Genomic DNA, 24,585 nt, shown 5'->3' with positions numbered 1-24,585 from the left:
ACAGTAAATCATGGAGGATTATAGAAGTTGGGATGTTATGCTTGATTGTTAATTTTTTCATAAATACAACTGAAATTACTTTTTTTTATTTGGTGCTTGTAAATGATGAAGTGTGATACGACAAAAGTATGTAGGAGTGAAAAGTCTCATCCCCAGCTGCTAGAAAAGGAAGCCAAATTGATGTGTTGCTAAATTATAATGTAATTAAAACATCACACTTTTCTCTACTTTACAGCATTGAGCCTGAGGGTTGAAACCCTCCTAAAGCCGCCTACACGATAGGCGGCAAAACCGCTTTGCGCCAGCCGTTCCATTGATTTCCCATGGGGAAAGCGGTGCCGCCCAACTACTACTACTACTAACTCGGATTTGCCGCTTTGCGCTGCGCTCAAAGTTCAAATTATTTCAACTTTGACCTAGTTGCCACTGACCTTTCGAAAGCGCAACCAATGACATAACAGCATGTCGTTACCTAGCAACGGGAAATAGCTTCCTTGCCACCCTTGATGACGTTTACCCGAGCTGCGCTTTCCTCTCTGCGCTTTCCTCTCTGCGCTTTGCTCCACTCCCTACCTAGCGGTGCGCAGAGAGCAAATCGCGTATCATGTGTAGGCGGATTTTGTGATTTATTTAGTTTTTATCTGCCAACTATCAGATCTTTTGTATGCATGGACTTTACTTGTCCATTAATGTGACTGTGGCTCTGACACCTGATACATACTGTAATCATCCATGTTGATCTCCTTGTACTCCACGGTGGGCATCTGCATGGAGTCCAGAGTCAGTCTCAGGTTCTCGTTACTCTCCAGTTTATATACTTCTGCAATAACTGTAGACATCACATGAATAACCAATGAGACTGCAGTTAATAAAATGTACTGCATTATTTTTGGACAGTATTATGGCCAGAGCTTGCCTTTCAAACATATGCAGTAAGTCCAAGTCGTAGTTATGATACTTGGCAATCAAGATATGTAACAGTACACCCAAAACTACCCGTTATAGTCTTGGTTTTAATAGTTCAATAAAATAAATACATTTTTGATAGTTATAACTATGTATGGAGCTGTGCATTCAAATTCATACAAGAAAGCGGCTCCACACAATATCAGAGCCTCTCCTCTTCCAAAACCTTCAGCATGAACTCCAACAAAATACAAAAGCAATACAAAAGAATGTCTGCAGCTGAAACTGTGACCTGGATTCGCTTTAGGCAACCATCATGCCTCAAGAGGCTGTCCTGAATAGAGAACCAGCTGTACTGTATTCAAAAGCTAAAGCTGGTTTGTGCAACACTAACTTTATCACCCTCGGTTGCCATGACTGCTGGAGTCCAATGGGATGTAGTGAACATTGTGTGTGAGGATTGGTGAGTGTTAAGGCAGCATCCAGGAGGGAAATCTACAAGCAGCTGCTTGTACTGGCAAACTCTGATAAAACCTGACAGGCTGATGGAGGAAGACTTCAATTAACCCTTCTGAGAGGGGAAGCTCTGCCTGGGTTACTGACTGGCGCCATACACAACAATCAGTGTGTTTCTGTATGCATGCATATACTCATTCTGATATTACTTTGACTCTATCATCGCTCACTATGTAGTCTTAGCCACATACAAAGCACAAGCAATGTTATGTTGCCTATCATGTAAAAAAAAAATGAAAAACACTAAAACAAGACATTGTATTGGTCACACTAGTAGTACTGCTCCAGCAATGACAATGTCGGCCGGTCGGTTGGTCCACTACTGTGATCCAGACTGAAACATCTAAACAACTATTGGATGGATGCCATGACATTTTTGGTTCACACATTCATATGTTGAGTTCCAATAACTATTATGATCCCTTACATTTTGACCTGATGATGGTGCTCAAGGAAAACCTTGAGTGCCATCATCAGGTCAAAATGTGTCCCATTCTTCAGTTTATGACTACATACTTTCAAATCTAATACCATTCCCAATAGCTGCAGCTGTACTTTGTGTTTACTGCAAATGTCAGCATGCTAAAATGCACAAAATGACAATGCTAACATGCTCATAGCAGGTGAACATGTAAACATTGGCATTGTGAGCATGTTAGCATGCTGATGTTAGCCTTTAGCTCTAGGAAAGACCCGCAGAGCTGCTATCATAGCTGCAGTCTCTTAGCATTGTTCATAATAATGGCATCCTGATTGCGTTGCTAAGACGCCACTTTAATAGGAACCTTGTGAATAGAATTGTACATCCCTCAGTGTATTAAAGCCATTTAAAAAAACAGCAAACTCCCCAGTTTGGAAGGTCAACATTTGGGAAACATTTTTGCACTTTTCCACAAAAACACTGTTTAACAGCCAAATGCATGAAATAATCTATGGTAACAACATAAAGACTTCTTTTAACATAGTCAGGGCAGTGACATCATTTTGGTAAAAGATGACACAGACTGGCACACACTCACACACACCGTAGTAATCTAATTAGTGTATGCTAATATTGACGTTGTGCAGGTCATAATTTAATGAGGACATCCACTGTGAGGAGTAATGTGATTACTGCCATCATGCTGGACTTGGCTTGTAGACAAACAGTGACTCAGTGTGCACAGGTGGTCATTCTGCGCTGCAACGGAAACACTTCTGTCCCCTTTCGACAAGGTTGTTTTTAATGTAGCAATTATGCTACTGCGCACAAGGTCACTGGTAATGTCTTTAACATAATCCAGAGTCTTGTTAATGCAAATATGCGATATAGTTGGTGGAAATACTCACTCTCCCTGTCTTGCGTCTCACTTTCTCCGTCTCTCTGCGTCCTGTAAACGGCTACAAACGGGATGTCCCGTCCTGAAGAGAAAATCAGAAAGTTTTATCATCATTTCAAAGACATTAGTGAAACAATCGGGGACATGGTCAGGATTATCTTAACTTCTTGGGTAATTTGTTTTAGACACTAAAGTATATATAGTATAGTATACAGGTACAAAGCTATATTTAGTTTTTGTTTGTTGCAAGAGCAAATTCTGTGTTCATTATCAACACAATGAGTCTCCAGATCTTTTCTCTGTCAGAAAAAAAGACGATTCTTTGCTTATTCAATTTATGTAATCCAGTGGCTGAAATAGCTTTTCCATATCTAGGCCAACAACAGAGGCAAATTCCCGCAAGCTAAAGCCCTAAAACTGGTAATCAGGGGGATAAAGGGACAGCAAATGAAGTGATTGATGCACTTAGCAAATTGGGAACACGGTGCAGGAACATTGTGGTTTTGTATGGTGGAAAGTACACAAGCCGCTCGCTCGCTTAGTCCTTTTTTTCCTCCTACTCTCTCTTGTCGTGGTAATGATATCACAGCCTCATCACATAAACAGTTCTGGTCAGGTTGCAAGGAGAGAGGGGGATTACAAATGTATGAGGTGCAGGACAATTAGCTAACAGTGACTTCTGGGATATTATGAGTTTGATCTGACTTCAGTAATGATAACTTAGTAAGGTTCAGAGGTGATTGACATAAAAGTATTGGATCCGTGATTAAATATTGAAGCTACAAGGCCTCAAGTCAGACTGAAATCACAGAAACATGGATCTATTTAATCTTTTGGGCTTTGTTTTTGCAGCAATGTGAAGCCAGTGCTACGACATTTTGACAGTTTCGTAATCTGAAACGTGCTTTGCCCATTCTTTTGTTATTGTCATTTCTGGTTCAACATGTAAAGATCAAAGTTGTAAGGAGAGGCACACCAAGATGTAAGGTCTTAGTTACTAATTGTTTTTCAAAAATGCGATTTGACATACAAAACATATGATCATCTTATAAAATAGGAGGCATTGTTATATATTCAAATACCCAACTGTCAGTGAAGCATTTAAAACATAAAAAATACCACTTACATGTTAATGCATCAATAATTATAATCCAGAAATATAATAACATGGCACTAACACTACTTGTTGCTAATACTTTTGTACTTTTATTTGAGAAAAAATATTGAATGCATGACTTTTACTTGGAGTAAAATGGACTATTTTATAGTCTAGTATTGCTACTTTTATCAGTATCGGTAAATGATGTGATTTCTTCCAAAACTGAAGTAAACACATTTGATAGAAATCAAAAAAATATAAATCTAATGCAACAATAGAAAGGGTAAGCCTGTCTGTGTTAAGCTAAATATTAAGGAGTGATTGCATCTGTATCTAACATCCTCACCTGTTGCTAGACTGTAATAAGTATTTCCCTTCAACTGATAAGATCACTGATGCCATCTGAAGGAAGGAGGGCAGATATGTGAACTGCAGCATTACATCTGCAGCCTCTAGTTTAAAAACTGCCAAAGCCAGTGCTGCAAAAAAACACCTTCTTTGCATGTCAAACTGGTCGGCTAATATTACTTTCCTTCTTGAAGAAGCCATCCATACTGGACAAGTGGACTCTTGGTTAGACACTTTCATCACAACGTCGTTAAAATAGAGCCCTATGTGTATCCATAATGTGGATTGCAGATAGTTCAAACGGAGGGGGGCATGAGTCAGAGAAACAGTGTTAGCTACCTTGGCAATTGAGCAGGAAGTAGCTCATGTTGTGGCTGAAGGAACCGCTGATGTAGTCACAGCTGTCGGATAAGGCACACGACAGACAGCGGCGGTTGAATGAACCAAAGGTGTCCGCACTATGGAAACAAAGAAGAGGACATTCACTGTTTTTATCCAAATGACCAAAATGGAATCAACTTCCAAAACAACTGCAGATTCAGAAAACATAATACAAAGAACAGCCGTTACCTGTACAAATGTCTTCGCTTTGGACCATCCTCAGTGCTCAAGAAGTATCTGCATTAATATAGGGGGAAGAAAGAATGTCATGGCAGCAGATTTAAGTTTAGCTGTAAAATGTTTTGACCACTCAGCTTGGGGAAAGGAAAAAAAAGTACCTGGAACACACAAGCAGGGCCCCAACTACTCACTGAAATAGATGTTTTATAAATGAATAATGGGGAGGGAGGGGGGGGAGGTATATGAATCCTTTTAAAACAGAAATAGGCCAAATCTTACCCCTTTGGGAAAGACGTTTTTGGGTGAGAGAGTTTATTTAGTCACTTCAACACTGGCAATAATGAGTAACTATGTGTCTATGTGTGTGTCTGTGTTTGTAAAAGCAGGTGTGTAGATGTGAGATCATGTTAGTTCGATCACAGTTGCCTTGTGGCCCTGAGTGTGGGTGTGAAATTATCTGGGCATGATGGGGATGAGTCACAATCCTCATGGGTGCCCAGAGACACAGGGCGGGGTTTTTTTACACCGAGCGCATTTAGAGCGGTTTATTGTGTGTCTCTGTGCGAGCTGGTAGAAGAACAGGAGGCTCAACACAACAGACAATACGTTTAATTGCAGTCTCAAAATGTAGCATCATTGCTATAAACAGATCAGTATCATCTTGACAATAAACAGATTCATTTGCCTGTTGGGCAGCAATCTGCTTCAGTGTGTTCTATCCATGGTACTGAACCATGAAAGACCCAGAAAAACCCTGTATATGAATGTGGGGTCTCTCTCTGTCTCTGTCCATGGTGCTGAAACATTCAACCTACTGTCTCTCAGCCAAAGTCCAATTGGTATGTTGTTCTAACCACATTTCCTATTTCCTCACGTGTCACCTCATGTTTCTTCATTAAGACAACTGGCAGTTTCATTGTGTTTAGCTAACTTTATAGAGGGTAGAAACCGGTTTCTTTTTTGATGCCATTGCAGGCCAAATCTCTAACAGAATGAAGAGATAATGAAGCAAGCGCTTCCATCCATTTGACTTTTGTTTGCTTATGATTAAACAAGGTGTACCTGCATTACAACAGCTAAAGAAGTATGATTTACTGTTGTTTTTCTTGCTGTGAGTGCGCAAGGTGATGCTGGTTTGTTTGGGTTGCTGATGGTGGTTTGTGCATGCTCACATCAATTGGCTGTCCTCATTATAGGCCAGGACTTGGGTGACATCCCAGTCTCCGGACGTGATCGACTGCAGTGTGTCTGTACTTGTGTTGGGCTTTGGAGACAAACAGAAAAGTAAAATAATGTGGCGTCTTTATTATATGAGTTATAAGACAATAAAAGTGCTGATTTTATCATCTAAAATGTGTATAAAACAACACAGGCTAGAAAGCTAGAATAAGTTTGTGTAGTATGAGGTTTAGATGCAAAACTGATTATTAAAAAAATATAAGGTCATTGTTCTTAAGCTTAGAACACATACTTTTGAATAATATTGAAGTAACTGTCTGTTATGATTATTTTAACAAAAAACACTGAATAATAAACGTGATGAATGTATACTGACTCTAAACAATATAATCTCTTACCTGGGAGATGGACATGGAGATGTGGAAGAACTTGCCCCTGCCTCCTTGAGGAATAGCGCGGGTAAAGAACAGTTTCAGCCCATCTTTGGAAAACAGAGGCTTCTCATTCTGAAGACACAGAGAAGAGCATTTGAATATTTTACTTAACAAAACATCAAAATAGAGCACCACAAAGAAATTATAGAAAACAAAAAAGTCCCCCCATTACAATTTACAAGAGACAACATAAAAAAGCCTGCAACATTTCCACGTAACATTTAAGTTGAATCCAATTGCTGATTCTGATTCTGATAGTCTCACCTGTCTGTGCAGCCATCCTTCACTTTCATCTTCATGTTTCTGTAGAAACAGGTTAACAGGTTTCAGTTAGTGTATGAAAACTTTGATACATACAGTACATACAGTGTACACACACACACACACGGACACACACACACACACACGGACACACACACACACACGGACACACACAGACAGACAAACAGGCAGACAGACACCCACCCCCACACACACACACACACACATACACACACCTTTGTGCAGACCCCCGTTGTGGCCTCACACAGCGTGAGTATAGAGATGTTCTGGGCTCTGTTCAGCCAGTTGATGGCCAGTTTGGTGGTGGTGGCCCATTTCACCATGGTGACATAGTACTCACTGACAAACACAGAGAAATTATTAAATACGATTAACTTAATTTACATTGCAAGATCTGTGAATCAGCGTCGTCAGAGGGTAAATGACCAATCGCTGGGACAAAAAAGTCGGAAAATAAGATGATGATATGATGACAGAATTTTAAATAGCGATGAAACATTAATGATCTCAGAAAAATTTAAACATTAGAGCAGCATATAATGAGCCAGAGAGAAGGAGGAATAAAATATTGGGTATAAATATGAACAGAGCAAATGGGGGCATTAAACGTAATGGAACTAAACACGGGGCCACATTAAGTAAAAATGTATCACTGGAGAAATGTACAGAATATTTGCAGGATATACATGGCAACAGTAGTGGAACATAATGATACAAAGGAAATTAAAGATATATAATCAGAAAATGAAGACATGGAGAGAGATTACACACATGAGACAATATTTGTGTATGAATTAAATGTGTTAATATATGGAACAAATGTAGAAGGTGTAAAATGGGCATGATTTGAATGAGTGGAAAGATTGATTGGTTGACAGTTTGCATGCCTCACCCCATCCTGGGATCATCAGGTCTCCTCATCTCGATGGTGTGAAGAGGGCCGTTAAGGTTCACAATATACAGAGTGATAACTGGATTCTCCTCGCCGGCCTGAAGGGGACGAGGAAAGAGGAGACAGTTATAACGATATGACATCTAAAATCTAAAGAATATATCTATTCCAAAGTGTTGACGATCTAACTGTGCACCTTAGGGTAGTGGTACTCTTTCCCCATTGGGTAGGGTGTGCCTGTGAACATGGGCAGCTCCATCCTGGGCACCAGGGTGTCATTGATAGTGGCGTACGCTAACCTAGCCCCATCTGGAGACCACCAATGGGCAATGTGGGACTGGAAAATCTCCTCTGGAAGAGTAAGAACAAAATGACCATCGATCATAATGACAGGGAATTAAATAAAAAAAAACTCACACAGCAGAGACAGTTAAGTTAATGATATGGCTGCAGGCCAACAGAATCATGCTGCTGCTGCTGCTGCTTGTCACGGTTAATAATTAACAGGTGTTGTGGGAGAAAAAGTATTTTAAAAATGTATAATTGCTGTATCATTAGTAGTCCTCTTTGTATTGCATTGCTCTCTCTGCTCACAGAAGCTCATTAAATTACTCATGCACGTTGGCCATCGTACAGGATTCATGGATGTACAGTTGAGCTGTCTTTGATTACACAACAGTCAAAATATGCAGTTCAAGCATTACAACTTGTAAAAGTCAAAGTGCCACACCCGCAGTACCAGGAGAAAATGCCAGTTAATCACAAACTACTTAATAAAAAACAAATACAAAGCTATGGTTATAAAATCCCCCCATAAAAAGGACAATAATCAGGACTAAAAATCAGGTCAATCCAAAGTTACTCTTTATGCCCCATCAGCAATACAGTATACTAACTCTTGCCTGACCTATTTGCTATATTTGGACTCTCTCGCTCACTATGTATCTCCGTTTTAAACCTACTTACACAAAAACACACACAGAGTACAAAATGTTGAGGTCATACATCAAAACAGCTTTTAATCGCAGCCTATCGACCAAAATAGAACTCAGCCAGATTTCCTAGAAATAAACCAATTTCTCACGGACAGAGTCCGTGTCTCATGACAGATAGCTTTAGCTTTTGGGTTGTCGTTACCTGTGTGTGTGTGTGTGTGTGTGTGTGTGTGTGTGTATGTATGGACCATTTTATCAGCAAGAAACTAACATCAACTAATTTCAGATTTGCAATCTAGCTAGAGGTTTCCCTTGACACCTTCTGTGTGCAGGTGTGTGTATTTAAAATTACGTTGCAACCACACACACTCCTGTTCAGCAGAGGATAGCAGTTGAGGTCCTCCGTCTCTTCTACTACAACACACACACACACACACACACACACACACACACACACACAAACTCCTCTGTCAACACACAGTGAGTTATTAAGAAAATATGCAAATAAAAGCTCACTGAGGGAACTTTTTGACAACATAAAGCATGGCCGCGACAACTCTACTTCATTATTAAGTCTGCGGCGACGATGCAGATGGCATTGAACAGTTCGACTTATTGTTACAGCTTGCCACTAGCTTCATTTATAGCAACTTTTGCAATTCAAATTTAATTAATGCTGTTTATCTGTGGGACTGGGTGCTGGCTTCGGGGAATTAACAGACATCGACTACCAATTAGCATTTTCATTAACTGTGCACGCTTGGTGGAATTACTTGATATGCAGCATTATTTGACAAACACTCTCAGCACAGACACATATGTACATTTCTTCTCTGATGCAGCTCTGCAAAAGTATTTGCGCCTGTAGTATCTTTTCACTGCTGGACACTGCTACACTCATTATAACACCACACATCTCTATGCCAGTGACATGAGAGGGAAACGGTGTAATGGTAGCATTTAGTCCAGTTAGTCTTTGCTCTCCCTGCCTGCCTGGTGTGTCCACCTGCACCCTGCTGGCACAGCTCAGTGGGGAATGATTGGATCACACTGTCCGGTGATGAACAGAGCAGCACAGCACAGCATTATGCTGCATTTGCAAATGATGAGAGTAAAAATGATTTCCCACATGGCTAGTTCTGCAGCTGCCCGCTGACTTCACCAGCGGTGGCTTAAAAAGCTTTCCATGTGGAGTGGATCCGCCGGGCTGTCGGATTTGCTCGGCTGTGGACGCCCAGTCACCTTGGCTAGTCAAGGAGAAAGTAGTTACGTTTCTTGAAACATCGGGATATGTGCATGGTAACAAAAGACAGTGAGGGAAGAAAAGAGAGAGAAAGTAAAAGAGTGTAAGTGAACTACTTTTGATGAGCCAACTCTCGTTTTCTTCCTCAATAAGTAAGTTGATTCTCTCTCTTTTGCCAACCACCTCATTGTGATGATTAACAAGGTGAGCTGTCTGAGGCTCATCTCCCCTCTACATGTTCTTCATCCTGCTGTGCGGACTCAATTATTCACTGAGTAAAGGACATTATTAATGCATGAGATACCATGAGTCAAGCGGCCAATAGGAAATAATGAGTGTAGATACAGGCAAACTGAACTAATGAGAAAACGATAAGAAAATCTTGCTTGAAAAAGAAAAATTCTTGCTTTTATTAGGAAAAACTAAGAAAAATATATGCCTACTGAGGATACGAGCCATATGGTAGTATTGAAGCAATCTGTGTGGACACCATGATCAAGCGGACAGTTCCTGTATTAAATGACCATATGTTTCCAACAGAGGGCAGCAGTGTCACATGCAGCCTTTTATCTCAGTTCTTAGTGTCTAATGCAGATTTCTAGGCCACTTATTCTATGTTTTTGGAGGCTGACTTCTTTCCTCTTTTGTTCTGAATGTTCAAACTCTGTAGTCCACCCCACTAATCGTAGGTAACAATTGCATCAAGCCTACGGTCACCTCTCCCACAAGACAAAACTAAATCCTGGCTAACTGATTGTGAACCATTGTATCGTTTAACTATCATATATAAATAAATAAAAAATCTACATAGCATGGCAAAATCCTAGGATCTATGAGATAAAAAAAGGATCACTGACAAGCAGGTTGGTTAGCTGACATGACATTCTAGTTTTCAACCCTAACCCCAAAACACGTCAGTAAATCATCTGCAACTATAAATACTGTACAGTTACTGCGCTGACTGAGGTGACAGTGCAAGTGATAATTGAGCAAGAATAGACTAGCTCATGGCAGAGTGAGGCGAGATTTTGCTGAACATCTTCAGAGCCTCATCAGCACTTCGTGGCTCCATCCAAAGACAACCTTGGCAGACGATGCAGGAAGAAAATACTTTTACTGTGAGATGTTTCTTTTGTAGGTCTATAATAAGCAAACAAGAAGAGGAAAGAAAAATGTTGGGAGGATGTAGCCCCTGTGTATACATTTCCCCAGGAATGGTACCACTAAAACATTTTCCTGAAAGTAAACTATTTGTTCATAGACTCAAATAGACTCTAAGCATTTTTTTTATCTCAAAGGGGCAGTCCATCTGTTTTACACATGAAGTTAACTGCATTATGTTTTCAAAGAAAATAGTCCCCTCCACCCCCCAACTCCAACTTTATGGAAGTGCAATACTTAACTGTTGGAGTAGCCCTTTTACACTGCACTTCAACAATGATCACTTGTCAAAAAACAGTTTTCTGGATTGTGATGTTACTGAGCGAATTTGAGTTTTACAGGTGACAATTTCCACCCATGTTACAAATTGATACAAACAAACCTCACTTCCTTCCAAAACCTGACATCACATCACTTCCTATGCCATCACTTTTTTTTTTTTTTTTTTTTTTACAGTATATACACTGGGATTAAAATAGGAAAAAAGATTGTCTTTTTCCATAATGCAAGCATTTGGCTCCATGATTTCTACAAATAATTCATTCAATGTCATTTATAATGTTGACAAGTGTGTTAATCAACTCCAAATCAGTATCCTACAGTGACCGTGTCAAAGAAATAGATACCAAATCCAAGCAATGCAGCCTAAATGCACTAAAAAAGTTCTATAAAACTATTTTCAACTGTGTGTCACATCAGTTTCAGCTTGTTCTTACACCAAACAACATTTCTACTTCCTTTAATAATCTTTCCCTTTCTAGCACACAAGTGTTGATTATGTGGTTACTCTACGCCCCACAGGCTCAGCAACAAACAGAGCGATAAACAGACACAACCCTACGAACAAGCCTCTCGATGCAAACCGTCATCTAGCCAAACATCTATGGGGCAAACATGACTCAAATCAAAGCGACGCCGGGTTTTTATCTTGGCGCACCAGAGCCCAATAAACAGCTGTTTCCTCGGGCGGCGTCAAACTGCAGGATGTGTCAGAATCAGTACAGCCTCAACAATCAGACAGCCGACAGATGACAGAACACTTGAGACTCTCTTGAGGCGTTTTGGGCTATTACACACTGCCGACGGGGTTCTTGGCTGTCTCTTTAATTATTTATTTTTTCTTCTCCCGTCTCTTTCTGTCTCTCCTGCATGCACACTAAACACACACATACACATTCATGCATTAAGACAGCCATGGAAGCCAGAGGATATTAAAGCCTGGAAGATTATTTGCCAACCTTTCACCCCTCAGCATCAAATCTGCCGCGCAGCGACAGCCAGGGCTTAAGACCTCATTTCTCCTCTTCGGCAGTCTGAGCCTCAGCTTGACCTTGGTCAGAGCAGAGTCTGAGTCATTAGCATTGGAAAATCTTCTGCCTTGCAGTCCCACTGATGACTGTAAACATTACACAACCTGGCGCCGCTTCTAAGCTCGCCTGCAGATGCTGGTATCACCACTGGGCCAATGCCAAATCTATTTACAGGCTTATAGACATTTCTTTCAAAGGGGATTTATCATGAATAGGAATGAAAAGGACTTTTAGTGCATTAGCACAAATAAACAAATAAAACCAGATAAAAATAAATCAAATCATCAGCTACTTGGAATTTATTTTGGCAAAACTGCTGAACATTTACTCTTTCATTGCCAGACCTATCTCCAAAGCGCTGTGTAGTACGACATTATACCCATATATGACATCTTGTTCTAAACTCACGGGCATTAATGTGCTGCTATAACAGCCTCCACTATTTCAAGAAGGTTCTACACAAGATTTAAGAACCTGGCAGCAGGGATTTGCTCCCATTCAGCCACAAGAGCATTAGTGAGGTTGGCCACTGATAAGGCCTGGCTTACAGTCGGGGTTCCATTTCATCCGTAAGGTACAGTAATAACAACAGGGTTGAGGTCAGGTCTGTGTGCAGGCGGGGGAAAAAATTATTCTATATGAACCTGGCACAAGGGAATAGCATAAAAACTGGAAATATTATTCAATGATGTAGCATTAAGATTGGTTCCTGAATTGGAAATAAAGGGCCAAGCCCAAATCATGAAAAACATCCCCAGACAACAGGCGTGTCCACATACTTTTGGCCATGTAGTGTATCCTCATAGCTCTTAAGCAATCAATCAACGTGAAGTAGTATGTTTTGAGGGGAAAAATTATGCTTTAATCAAGTTTTTCTTTTTGTGTGGTGCATATGGGGTGTAAGAGAAACATATTATACATTATAAATAGTAACACCAGTAAGTATAACCCCATACAATCCAACTGCCACACAGACTACAGCCTTCAAAATCACCTTGCAGTTGAATCAACACCTCTCTAAAACCCATAACAAATCTGAATATTACAATCTTCATGTAGGTAGGATTCAGGGCAGTGCTGTTTGATTAGCCTGTAGCTTTGGTGTACCCAATAAACTGACGATGGACAACTATAATTAATTAGCCAACTACTACGGCAAAGCAAACCAAAGCAACCATGATTACTAATAATTAGTTTAATTTAAGCCTGTTATCTTTGGATTTTGCCTTAACTACATTATTACCTTAAGTGTAATTATTTTAAGATACTGTACGCAATCTCAACTTAAAATAATGTCTGATATCTTAAAATTAATTTAATTGAATAATATAACATTTCATGAAAACAGGCTAAGAAATAGAGTAAAGATAAGCACCAAATATTCTGGAAGAATACTGGAAGACTGGAAGAATCTCAACATGCCATCACATCACACTATCTACACTTGGAAAGTTATGTGCAGGAATAAAGAAAATACAATTCTGTTGTTCATCAATTCACTTGTATCTCTGCATTATGATTCTGTGTTTCATCCCTCAGTGAAAGATTTATCCTGCACTAAATAATGAGTGTAAATTACCTGGCCTTCAGCAGCGCATAAATATGAGTCAGGGGGTCAGACAGTGAAATAACGCTCTGATTAATGTTTAACTGGCCAAGAATGAATATTGCTCTTGAAGGATGGACATGGGTTCAAAAGTCAGCCTGGCTAATGCAGAGATAAGAGGAGCCGTGGGTTGACTAAATTAAATTTAAAAAAAAGCAGCCCAGTCCTGGAGAGAAAACAGCCACACAGCTCTTTGTCCTGGTGCACTGGTGACCGCAGATAACCTCTGTGTCACAGCTTATAAATCCTCACAGGCCTCCTAGGTTGCAGCCATTTACATTAACAAACATATGTATTGTTTTACAGTGCTACTCGAGGATTAACAGCTTGCTGTATATCATAGGCAGTCTCTATTTCTGCTATCTTTATATCTATGTGCTTGCCGCTCCCCATCTCCCTCTTGCTCTGTTATTAAAACACAGTTCCACTGGAGCAGAGAGTGCACCCAGCGCAGCGGATATAAATTCATTAGTTGAACGCTAACACAGCAGCCGTCCCGTTTTTAACTGCGAGGCGCACAGGTGAGCTTTGATCGGTGGCGGCGACGCTTGGAGAGCACCATGACATCTGTATCAGAGTGTGTACGACATACGCCAGCGCTGAATTAATGCAAATCAACCGATGTAGAACATTCATTCATTTTCGGGGCTGTGTAAAGCAGAAGGAAATTGGCAGTTTCCACTTTTAATTTACCTGCAAGAAATCAAGTGCTACACGCCAAAGATACTAATGTGGATGCAGCCGCTGGGGAGTCACACTGTCTCATGTCATTACTCTCTAATACGTGGGTAACTGCAGAGTGTTCAAATTAAAGTAATGGGATAGAGTGAGAAGACAGAGGGAGGAAAAAGGGTTCACTTACATATTCAACATATTGGTCATCATGAGTTAGGTCTGTGGTTCTGAACCTTTTTACCTTTTATGAACCTTTTAAATTAAGCTTTGTCGACATGCGACCCCTCATCACGTTACATAAATGATTGATGAGTTTCACCAAAGCGAAAAATACAGTTTTGTCTTCTTTCCTATCCTGTAAATTAAGTCACAACCAAAATTGCTTTCTTGCTGAGAGTTGAAAGAGAAGATGGATACTACTCTCATGTCTGTACGTTCATGTAAGGCTATAGCCAGCAGTGGTTAGCTTAGCTTAGCATAAAGACCAGATTGGAAACCGGAAGAAGCAGCTAGCCTGGCTGTGTCCAAAGTTAAAACAGTCTGCTCACCGGCACCTCTAAAGCTTATTATTTAACACATTCTTGTTGTTTAATCTGTACAAAACCCAAGGTGTATAAATGAGAATTTGTAGATTTCCGTGGGGTTATGAGGGTGACTATTTTTGGCCAGGCGCAGTGACTTGCTAAAGTCACTGAACAAGCTTTAGAGCTGCAGGCTACCTGATATTTCCAGTCTGAAAGCCTTGCTAAATAATGCCTGGCTAAATACCTCTGGGGGTAAGTATACAGAGAAATAGATACAGAAAAGTCCCCATGAAGCCAAGTTATCACTTTGAAGGAATAGTCAAACATTTTGGAAAATACAGGAAATAGAAAACGAGCAACTTATCTTAGAATAAATATCGGAAAACCGTTTCCTGGTTCTAGCTTCATATTAAACAGACAGATATGAAAGTGGTATCAATCTTCTCATCTAACTATATAAGTGTAATTCAACAAAAGTCAAACTTTTCCTTTCATGGCAACATTTTGTTGCCTTACCTTCATATAGCCAATCACTGAGCCCATTGAAGATGACGCCCTCCTTGCCAGTAGACACCAGACGAATGGAGCGGTTGTCCACCCTGGAGCGATAGTAGATGTTGTTCTCAAAAATGAAGATCTACAAGAGCCAGAGAGAGAGAAAATACATCATACTACCATATTTTGTAAAAATAGACCAAATATCTTTAAACTAAGAAAAATAAGAGCTTCTTTTTCCTGCTGAAGTGTGCAAAAACACTGAATCCCTTCCAGCTCCATGAACGTATGTAAGTATGTAGCTGACCCTAAGTGACAGCCTTCCTACAGGGAATTTCCTTGTTGTGAATAAGCTGTTATTATATAACATAATAACATTATTATTTTCAACACGCACAAGAGGAAACCTGAGGACATTTTAGTATTTGTACCGACACGTTATTTCGCAGGTGGGAAACCTGGGGGAAGCAGAAGTCATGCTATCGCAGCTTAAATCTACCTGCGGGTCAAGACACACATTAGCATGGTGCTTTTTCACCTGTCACACGCCATAGAGTGCACCTATTGGCAATAGCACCTTTTTATTAGAATGAAACCAAAGACTGACAAGAGTGCGAGAGGACAAAAGAAGTCTTTTCAATTCTGATAAGACGGCAAACCTTGGGACCAAACTTTGACTTTGACGCTCTCCTTTACAGGCCTGCAGGGGTTTCAAGATAACTGAAGGTCAACTCTTTCATTATAGAGAATAATAGATCATCAGCACCCACAGTGAACGTGATAGGGCGGGCGGCTCTTGGGGCTGGAATTTTTAAATGTTACAGCCTTAATGCTATGCTGAAATCAATCTCAGGCGATTAAAAAAAAGGGTTTGCTCAGTATCTCAAGGATTAGGGAATCTGTGGGCCTGGAGTCGGTATATCATGGTATCAATTTGTGAATGATTCTCCAAAAACATATTCACACAGAGAAGTCTAAATGATGGGACGATGTAGAGCAGGAAATCCAATACTGTAGCTACGACTGCTGCATGTTGATTTTTTACTTTTTTCTACACAGTAAAAAAAGGACCAACGCTACAGAGAATCTACCACATGAACTGACAGTAATTTAGCATTTTTCAATCTTTTATTACACACTGTGTCACAGCAATATGGCTTTTAGTATAAACACAGAAAAATGAACTACCCAGCTAAAAGTTTCACCAGCAAACCCTGCATCTCTTTAAAGGTAACACAGGATCTGTCACAATTAGTTTCTCCTGAGGAGACGCGAGCTAGGGGCCCATGTGGTTTGGTGTCACTTTGGTGCAGATGGAGTCCCTGTATAGAAGCTAATCTAGGCCACGGCACAGAGAGAAGACCTGGCCCCGTTCTCTGAAGGAAGGTAGAAACCTGCTAGTGATGGCTGCGATCCACATTTATCCTCAGCGAGAATATTTGGAGGAGATTATACAAACTTTGGGCTGGTGGTTGCCATGCAACTGAAACTGCCCCAACATAATGATGAATGCATTATTTTGCACTTTTTTACCAAAAAGAATATTGTGCTGTTTAGGTAGGTGAATGTATACATAACACATTAAAGGAAACAACTCCAAAATGTCAAATTATTGTGTTCTCAAGCGGTATTAATGGGGCATTCTACCAATTTTTGACTTGCAAAACTAAATGCTACATTCCTATCAGGCTCAGCTATACTTTGTGTTGTTTTTGTCGTGCTATTTAGCTAACATGTACATGCTAACATGCTAAACTAAGATCATGAACATGGTAAACATATTACCTCAGCAGTTTAAAGTTTAAAGTGACATCAATTAAATATGACGTGTGGCACAGCTGCCGTAGTTTTTATATTTCAGCTGTGTCTCACGCCTCTTTTATACGTCACGGGTGCCAAAATAGACTTCCGCACACACCACACCTGTGCAAAGTTATTATGAATCCCACTGCTTTTCTTGGAAAGACACACCCTGCATAGAAGCTAAGTGCTTAGGCAGATGGTTGAGGTGAGGTTTTGACCTCAAGTGCTTAGGGTCAAGAAAGCCCATTGGTCAGGGGATAGGACCTGAACAAATTGAATACCTTGCGCGAGCCTGGATGCCTGGCCAATCCAAGCGCTTGAATGTTACGCAGGGCGTGTCTTGCCAAGAAAAGCAGTGGGATTCATAATAACGCACCTGTGCATCCTCGCTCATAGCTCCTCTGGCAAGCCTCCTCTCTCCTCGAGATGCATTTTAGGAACTGAGACATCCTTTAAGATGGTGCACTGGGATTGGTTTCCGGGTCACAGGCAGTAGGAGAGAGGAGATTAGGAGGCACAAAATAGAGAAATGAGAAGAGCCCACAATCATTATGAGGTTGTTAGCATGCTGAGGTTAGCATTTAATTTAAGTACAGCCTCACAAGGCCACTAGCATGGTTGTACACTCGTAGTCTTGTGTTACAAACTGGTAATATGGAGTTTGAAAAATCTAAGCTTTGGTCAGGAAGGAAAGGTCTAAAGAAAGATGCTATCAAGATGCATTATGGGAAGTTGACCCATACTATAGGGACAAAATGTACTTGGACAGAGTCTTACAGTTTGTCCCTTTTTCTCTCGATATCTCACATGCACACTATCTCTCTCTCTCTAATGTAATACAAAGGTTAGGCCTTCTGGGGCTGAGAGTCCAAACTGTGATTGTGTCACTCTGTGTCAGCCACATGTTGAAGATTAGCTGCCTACAGCTATCAGGGGCAAAAAACTCTTATTCACTGGGGGATTTACTTTCCACAAAAGAAATGTATGCAGTCACATGCCTCACAAAAAATAAGATGCCATGTATTTACCCATTTACATTGACTTTTTAGCCTAACAAATAGCTTAACATGTGGCTGGACAGATGTGTTTGTGAGTGTAAATATGGGCATGCATGTGCTCACTATGGGAAAGTACAGGACATTTAATTAAGTGCATAAGGGATTTGGGAACAGAACAGCAGGTAGGCTGATTTATGTATATTAGATGTCTGAATATGACAACACATGCATTTGCTTGCAGACTGCGTTTGCTTGTTTTAGCTGATGGACATCTCTCACTTCAACCTCCACCTCTTCTACAGAGGACATCTGAACCTTCAGGGAAACCAGCAGCTGCTCAGTTTCATGCTAACATAACACTCCTGATGGAAGTCAGACTATTTCATGACTAATGGTGGGAAACTCGAGGCTATATCAATCTAGCGACTGTGTTAATTACTCCGCTGATGAGATAACAGGTAATTAATAGCATTGTGCTGCAGGATGTTATCACTTACATTCTGTCTGCCCTGCAAACCAAGAGACTGAAACTCATTAATGCTCAGACAAGTGCGACTGTGTGATGATGGAGGCAGAAAACGACTAGTCTTGGAAGAGTTGCAAACGACCATTGTGTCTTGTGATTCAAACAATAGTGTTTAATTTGAATGTGTTTGCTGGGAAATATCAGTGGTATACATTTACACCCTGAGGGACAAAATAGTTTGTGTGCTGCTTTCAAAAACTGAAAACTTACACCATACCATTGATTTACGGAAAATGCTGCCTCTGAAATATATAGATTATCCGAGTCCTTAATCAGAGGCTAGATCCTCTAAAGTTTCCGATGATTTCTAGACTGAATTTGTCATAATGGGCTAAGAAGGCCTGTCACACGTGTCCAAATGTGGCCAAAAATGCAGCGGTCTTTCCACCAAATTTAGAGGACATCACCTGTATATCCTTTGCAGCCTTGAGTATCCCATAATAAGTTGTGCGCTGTTAATTGGTCTATGCAATGGAGCATTTAGGTGATCTTGGTCAGCTCGTAAAGTCAGGATTTTTTGGGGATTTTGTGAATCAGAGGGTGCTACAGGTACATGGATTTTGGATTTATTTACCCTGATACCTTGTTTGCCAGTTGTCAGTTGTGTGTTTAACTGTAATGGCACAACCTTTACTGTAAGCTCAGGTATGATGGAACTTGTCCCTAAATACCACTGATGTTTAATTTCCTGAAATATCTGACTTTGTAATTTGACACGCTGCTTTTAAAAGCACCTTTAGTTTTGTTCTACCTAAGGCTTGAACCACCTTCATGTGCTGCATCCTTCAAATGATTTTGGCATCTGTATAAAGATTGACATTGGCAACTGCACACGTTACCTCAAAGCTGCTCTTGTGGATCAAAAGACTACATGTACAGTATGTAGAAGGTGTCGGTTGCAGTGATGAATCCACAGAGAATTATCAATCTGCAGTTCCCCTCAGCTCTACAGAGCACTTTCTGCATCTTTCAGCAGAGAGTTTTGATCTCATCGCCCGCACATTTGCCATATAAACTTTATGATGATTTGTCAATGTTGTGTTCACAGCTTGTTGTGCTGCTCCCAAGTAGCCACAATATTTTAGTGGTTTTAGTTTAGGTTTAAACATAGGAAAAACAAGTACCTTTCACAACCCCTTCATCACCCATTCCAACTCCTCCCATTAGGGGGCCGCTATAAAGTCCCATAAAATCATTAATTCTGTCTTCCATTAACTTTATAAACTAGCAGTAAAGCACACTGCATGCTAGCACTTGGCACATAGTAAAATTGTGCATAGCCATATTAACTGTTATAATCAAGAATGTTCACAGTGTGTGTTTTTCACTTATGCTTTATTGTTAGACAATAAAGACGGTTTGAATCTTAACTTTGAAACTTTATTGGCCAGCAGACAGAGATGACACTATGCACATATTGTAGTTCATACCAGTTGCTGGTCCTGGGGTCCCCAGCCTGCGTACTGCAGCTGAGCATTTCGCACCTCTGGAGGGTTCAAGTTCCACGTCGCCCTGGGGTGCACAGACAGAGAAAACAATGCTATCAGATAGAAGTGCAGACACATACACACAGTGAGTGTCTGCTCCCAGTGCTGCTGCAGGAGAAGAACAAGTGTAGCACATCTGAGAACACAGGTTTAAGTGTATCCATAAATACCAGAGCTCTATAACAGTGTCACCTCTACTTATTGGGAAAAGTGCTGCGCAGTGCAGACTGCAGAATTAGAGGTGCCACTGGCTCTATGTCTTTGTCTGGAGCCGAGGATGAATGAGGTCATCAGCTGTGTTGTTTTCTTTTGGCACATTACCACTGGGTGGCAGCACACAAATAGATTTAAGCATGAGAGCTGCTGACAGTGCCATAATACTGTGACCTGAGGAGGGGAGGTAAAAAAGTGAAGAGTCTACTAACTGGACAATATGGCCATTAATATGTCTTGACTGCTGATCAGTACCAGTTAATCGAGTGCCTCGAGTTCTGGCTTTTTGATTTTACTACTTTGAAAATGTGTGCCAGGATTTTGGGTTGTTTGTCAGGAACATTTTCTGTTACTCTTTCATATGTTTTTAACACAAAGGAATGACGATCAGAGGGGTTAAATTGCAGGAAAGAGTGCATCCTTATCACGCTTCACTAACGCTTCTTCCTTTCTCCAGGCATTTTAATATAAGATGTAAGATCTGTAGATGTAACGGCAAACCTGGCTGCCATTTGATGTCACAGATTACTTAATAACCCTTTCACCTCACAGATAGCATTGGTGGAGGATAACAGTGTAGTTAATGTAACTTTGTAAGAGGGTAGTTGTAAGAACAATGAATTGCTTTCAAAGTCACAGGCAGCGAAGTTAGGTGAGATATTATACAGTAAGATAAGATAATGACAATGGAACAATGCAGCCCTGCTGCCTACTTACGGAGTATCCAGACTGCAGATGATGTAGAAGGCTGTGTAAGAATGCTGGTACACCTGGAAGAAAAAGATCACATCAGATCACTTCACATGAAGCAAGTTGCAGTTTTACCTTGACAACTTGATTAAAAACTGCCTATTTTTTGTGTTATTTCGTAAGGAATAATGTGGATGTCACAGTAAGGTAAGACTTACTAAAAAGTTATAAGAAATAAAGAATGTACAAAAAAAAAAAAACGCTCTAGAAATTGACAATAATGAATTCTTTGAAATGAAAATTGAAAAGGTGGGGCTTTTGAATACTTTGAAAATCTTTAGCACTGACATAAAATCTAGAACATAGGTAGTGCAATAACATTGTTATAGTTTTTGTTTATTTGGTCTATATTGGTCTACAGGTCCATTACATAATCCAAACAAATGTTTAAGAGTAACTTAACACCCTGTTAAAATGACCACCAGTGGTTTAACGTCCCACCCCGCTGCAGTGATGTACAACTGTACTCTAGGGTGTGTCAGTACACCGTGACATCACTGTTGGGTGTGGTTACATGTGAAACAGCCTTTACACTTTTAACCAGACAAGGCAGAGAATATATCCTTTCATGCTGCTGTTAATAGGGCTGCCCCCTGAAAGTCCAGGAGTCGAATCATCCATCGGTGACCCTGCAGTCGTTTTTTTTTGTCAGTCAGCGTGCATTCCATTATATTTTTATATTCTAGCAGGGCGAGTGTGCTGAACAGTGTTTCCCACACTCAACTATCTACAGACATAGATATCAATGGTGAAGGCACAGCTAAACACGTCATTTAGCACAGTTTGCCCTGGTTGTCAGCCCAATGGATGTTCTGATTGCAAAGGAAAGAATAGTCATTTTTTTGTATTCAACAGCCGAATCTGATTCACATTGGGAAAAAAAAATCTGATTTGGGTACCACCATAGCTGTTAGGTTACTCTTCAATTACTCTCCATGTCAACATATTTGTCTCTCTTCTATTTAAAGCTGCTATGGATTTCATTGGACTTCACTCTACGTCATACAAAAATACACTAGGCTACACGATAAAAACCTGGAAAGATCTCTAACACTGGCCTTTCATCTTTGAAATCTTATCTACTGATGAACATTTCTTGACAGATGTTTTCTACAAAAACTGTGCGTGTTACAAATAGTTTCATCTTGTTTGTGCTACAAATGCAGGAGCGTATTAAGTCACTGCCTACTGGAGACACAAACGGAGGACGATTTGTTTGTGCGTTAGTATGCAGACACTGCTCATTATGAACACGCGCGATCCATGCAACATGTTACAGAGATGTGGTGTGCGTGACTGTGTATTGTGTGCTGCTACGGTGAGCGTATAGCAGGAATGACTGTCATCTATCAACAGGATGGAGGTTTGGATGGAATAATAAACCCAAACAACACACGAGGCATCTCTAGTTTGACATAATATTCTCTATTCATCTCAGGCAATAGCACAAGGTTATATCTCTCCCAGCATCTTTCACGCATTAACAATAGGCACAAACTCTCCAGTGGTGAGGCAGCATGAAATAAACACACAGACATCGGCTGACTAAAATGATTCAATATATCTGATCCACCTATATTAGGAGCTGAAATGCTTTGATGCATATCAAGGTGTTAGCAGAGCTGATGTAGTCATGGGACACTTTATTCAGAATTTCACAGCAATGATAAATTCCTAGCCAATACATCCTGTTCCTTCTGCTGATCTCATATCTCTCTCCCCGCGAGCCCGTTTCAGCACCGAGGGGTTTGTTTGTGTTTCTGCCTCCCTTGCTACAGTTCCACTCGGCTGTGCTGGCCCCCGCTGCCATCGCTGACAGGCAGCGGTGTGCGACAGGCCTTCACACCCCGCCATGATTACTTTCTCCTGCCTTCCCTCCTTCCCCGCCTTCGCTGCACTACGAATATGTACCACATCACCCCCCCGCCCCGGTGGAGGTGGCTGACATATTTGGCTGTCAGTTTGCTAATTCAAAAAACAAGCAAACAAATGAGAAGCTCACCGGTGCAACGTTGTAGGCCAGCAGCACATGCTTCAAGTCAGGAGACACCTCATACTTGCTGGCTTTGTACATTTCCTGAGAAGCAAAGGCAGACGTAAGAGGGAAAGAGAAGACAAAAAGATGAGTCCTTTAACCATGCGTGGTATTTTTTCATTAAACTAGTCCTTAAATGACTGCGTTTGATGGATTGCCCAGCTCTTGAAGCAAATGGAAGTTGCATTAATCTTTGCACTAGGGCTTGGTGATTTGATGGCAGACATAATGTTGTGTGTCGTCACCCAGGCTGCCGCAGCGCTGATACATACATCTCCTTTTCCATCTCAACGTTTCACCCCACATACCCAATGCCCTAAGTTTTAACTATGCAGTCCACATATCACAGCAATAATGGATCATTTGATTAAGCTTTGTAATAAAAAAAGAGCTTTGGGTGCTTTGATTTGCTGACACCATCAGAAATGTTTTAATTTAATTCATGCAGCCACGGTCAGTTCTTTAGTCCTGTGATTGTGAGAAAGTAAAGAGAAAGAAGAGATGACAAAAGACTTACAAACTTCTTGTTATGCACCAAGATGGTCTCCTCATTAGTGTCGACGTTGAACTTGACGACGTCACCATCACGATTGCGGTATAATAGCTCATTACCTGCGAGGAGAGGGAGAGAAATAGAGACCTTGATTTCAGATGTTCCCTAATGTATCATGTAATACCTATGTTCTACAGACACACAAATTACTCTAATGACCACACACACAAACGTAGAAGTGCCCTTTAGATATCCCTTTAGACAAAATCATTCCTGGGGAAATACACAGAGGCGCCTGTATGACCCAATATGCTCAATTCATTCCCTGGCTCAGACACATGGGCAGATGCAATCACTGACCTTTTACAGTCAGAACACAAGAGAGCAATAATTAAGCTCCTTACACAGAAATCCTAGAACATCGGACACTTAACATGTGGAGAACAGATGAACTCAGTGGCATGAGACAGAGAGTGCGAGCACCACTAAGGATGTTATGAGCTTGGCCCCTCATTGTAGCCCGATGTCCAATATGCCAGTAATAAAACAGGCATTTTAATTGTCTAGTTCCCTGCATATGTAGGCACTAGAAATTAAAATTCTGGTTTCAAAACATATAAATGACCCTTTGAAAATGTTACATAATAGCTGCTGGCTCGATAGTAAAGGCAATATTCAATGTTAATGCAGTTATAAGCTGTCATCGACTACATAATTACATTTTAGTGGATTTTTAATATCAAAGGCATATTAAATTAGGTGTGTTGGAGAGTTTTATTAATCTATCAGCAACCA

The 24,585-nt window shown here is 40.6% G+C and overlaps 1 protein-coding gene and 1 long non-coding RNA gene across 6 annotated transcripts in view; one reads left to right on the top strand and one right to left on the bottom strand.

Moving 5' to 3' along the window:
* LOC116040060 (dipeptidyl aminopeptidase-like protein 6) overlaps positions 1 to 24,585 on the bottom strand; it is a 260,883-nt gene that overhangs the window by 25,156 nt on the left and 211,142 nt on the right. For all 5 annotated transcript variants that reach the window (XM_031285298.2, XM_031285297.2, XM_035998076.1 and 2 more), the window contains 15 exons: positions 23,815 to 23,909; positions 23,265 to 23,339; positions 21,230 to 21,282; positions 20,243 to 20,324; positions 15,507 to 15,627; positions 7,733 to 7,887; positions 7,537 to 7,634; positions 6,860 to 6,983; positions 6,627 to 6,665; positions 6,327 to 6,434; positions 5,922 to 6,013; positions 4,759 to 4,806; positions 4,528 to 4,646; positions 2,752 to 2,823; positions 722 to 829 (listed from right to left, as the gene is read on the bottom strand). In XM_031285298.2, coding sequence (XP_031141158.1) covers positions 722 to 829; positions 2,752 to 2,823; positions 4,528 to 4,646; positions 4,759 to 4,806; positions 5,922 to 6,013; positions 6,327 to 6,434; positions 6,627 to 6,665; positions 6,860 to 6,983; positions 7,537 to 7,634; positions 7,733 to 7,887; positions 15,507 to 15,627; positions 20,243 to 20,324; positions 21,230 to 21,282; positions 23,265 to 23,339; positions 23,815 to 23,909 — 1,389 coding nt within the window. The remainder of the gene's footprint in view (positions 1 to 721; positions 830 to 2,751; positions 2,824 to 4,527; positions 4,647 to 4,758; positions 4,807 to 5,921; positions 6,014 to 6,326; positions 6,435 to 6,626; positions 6,666 to 6,859; positions 6,984 to 7,536; positions 7,635 to 7,732; positions 7,888 to 15,506; positions 15,628 to 20,242; positions 20,325 to 21,229; positions 21,283 to 23,264; positions 23,340 to 23,814; positions 23,910 to 24,585) is intronic.
* Positions 368 to 19,002, top strand: LOC116040063. The gene is made up of 3 exons (XR_004102569.1): positions 368 to 511; positions 2,840 to 2,842; positions 18,990 to 19,002. It is a non-coding gene; the product is annotated as an uncharacterized LOC116040063 (long non-coding RNA).

This window comes from Sander lucioperca, chromosome 23, assembly GCF_008315115.2.
Source record: "Sander lucioperca isolate FBNREF2018 chromosome 23, SLUC_FBN_1.2, whole genome shotgun sequence".
Lineage (NCBI taxonomy): Eukaryota > Metazoa > Chordata > Actinopteri > Perciformes > Percidae > Sander > Sander lucioperca.
This window is presented reverse-complemented; position numbering and strand designations above follow the sequence as displayed.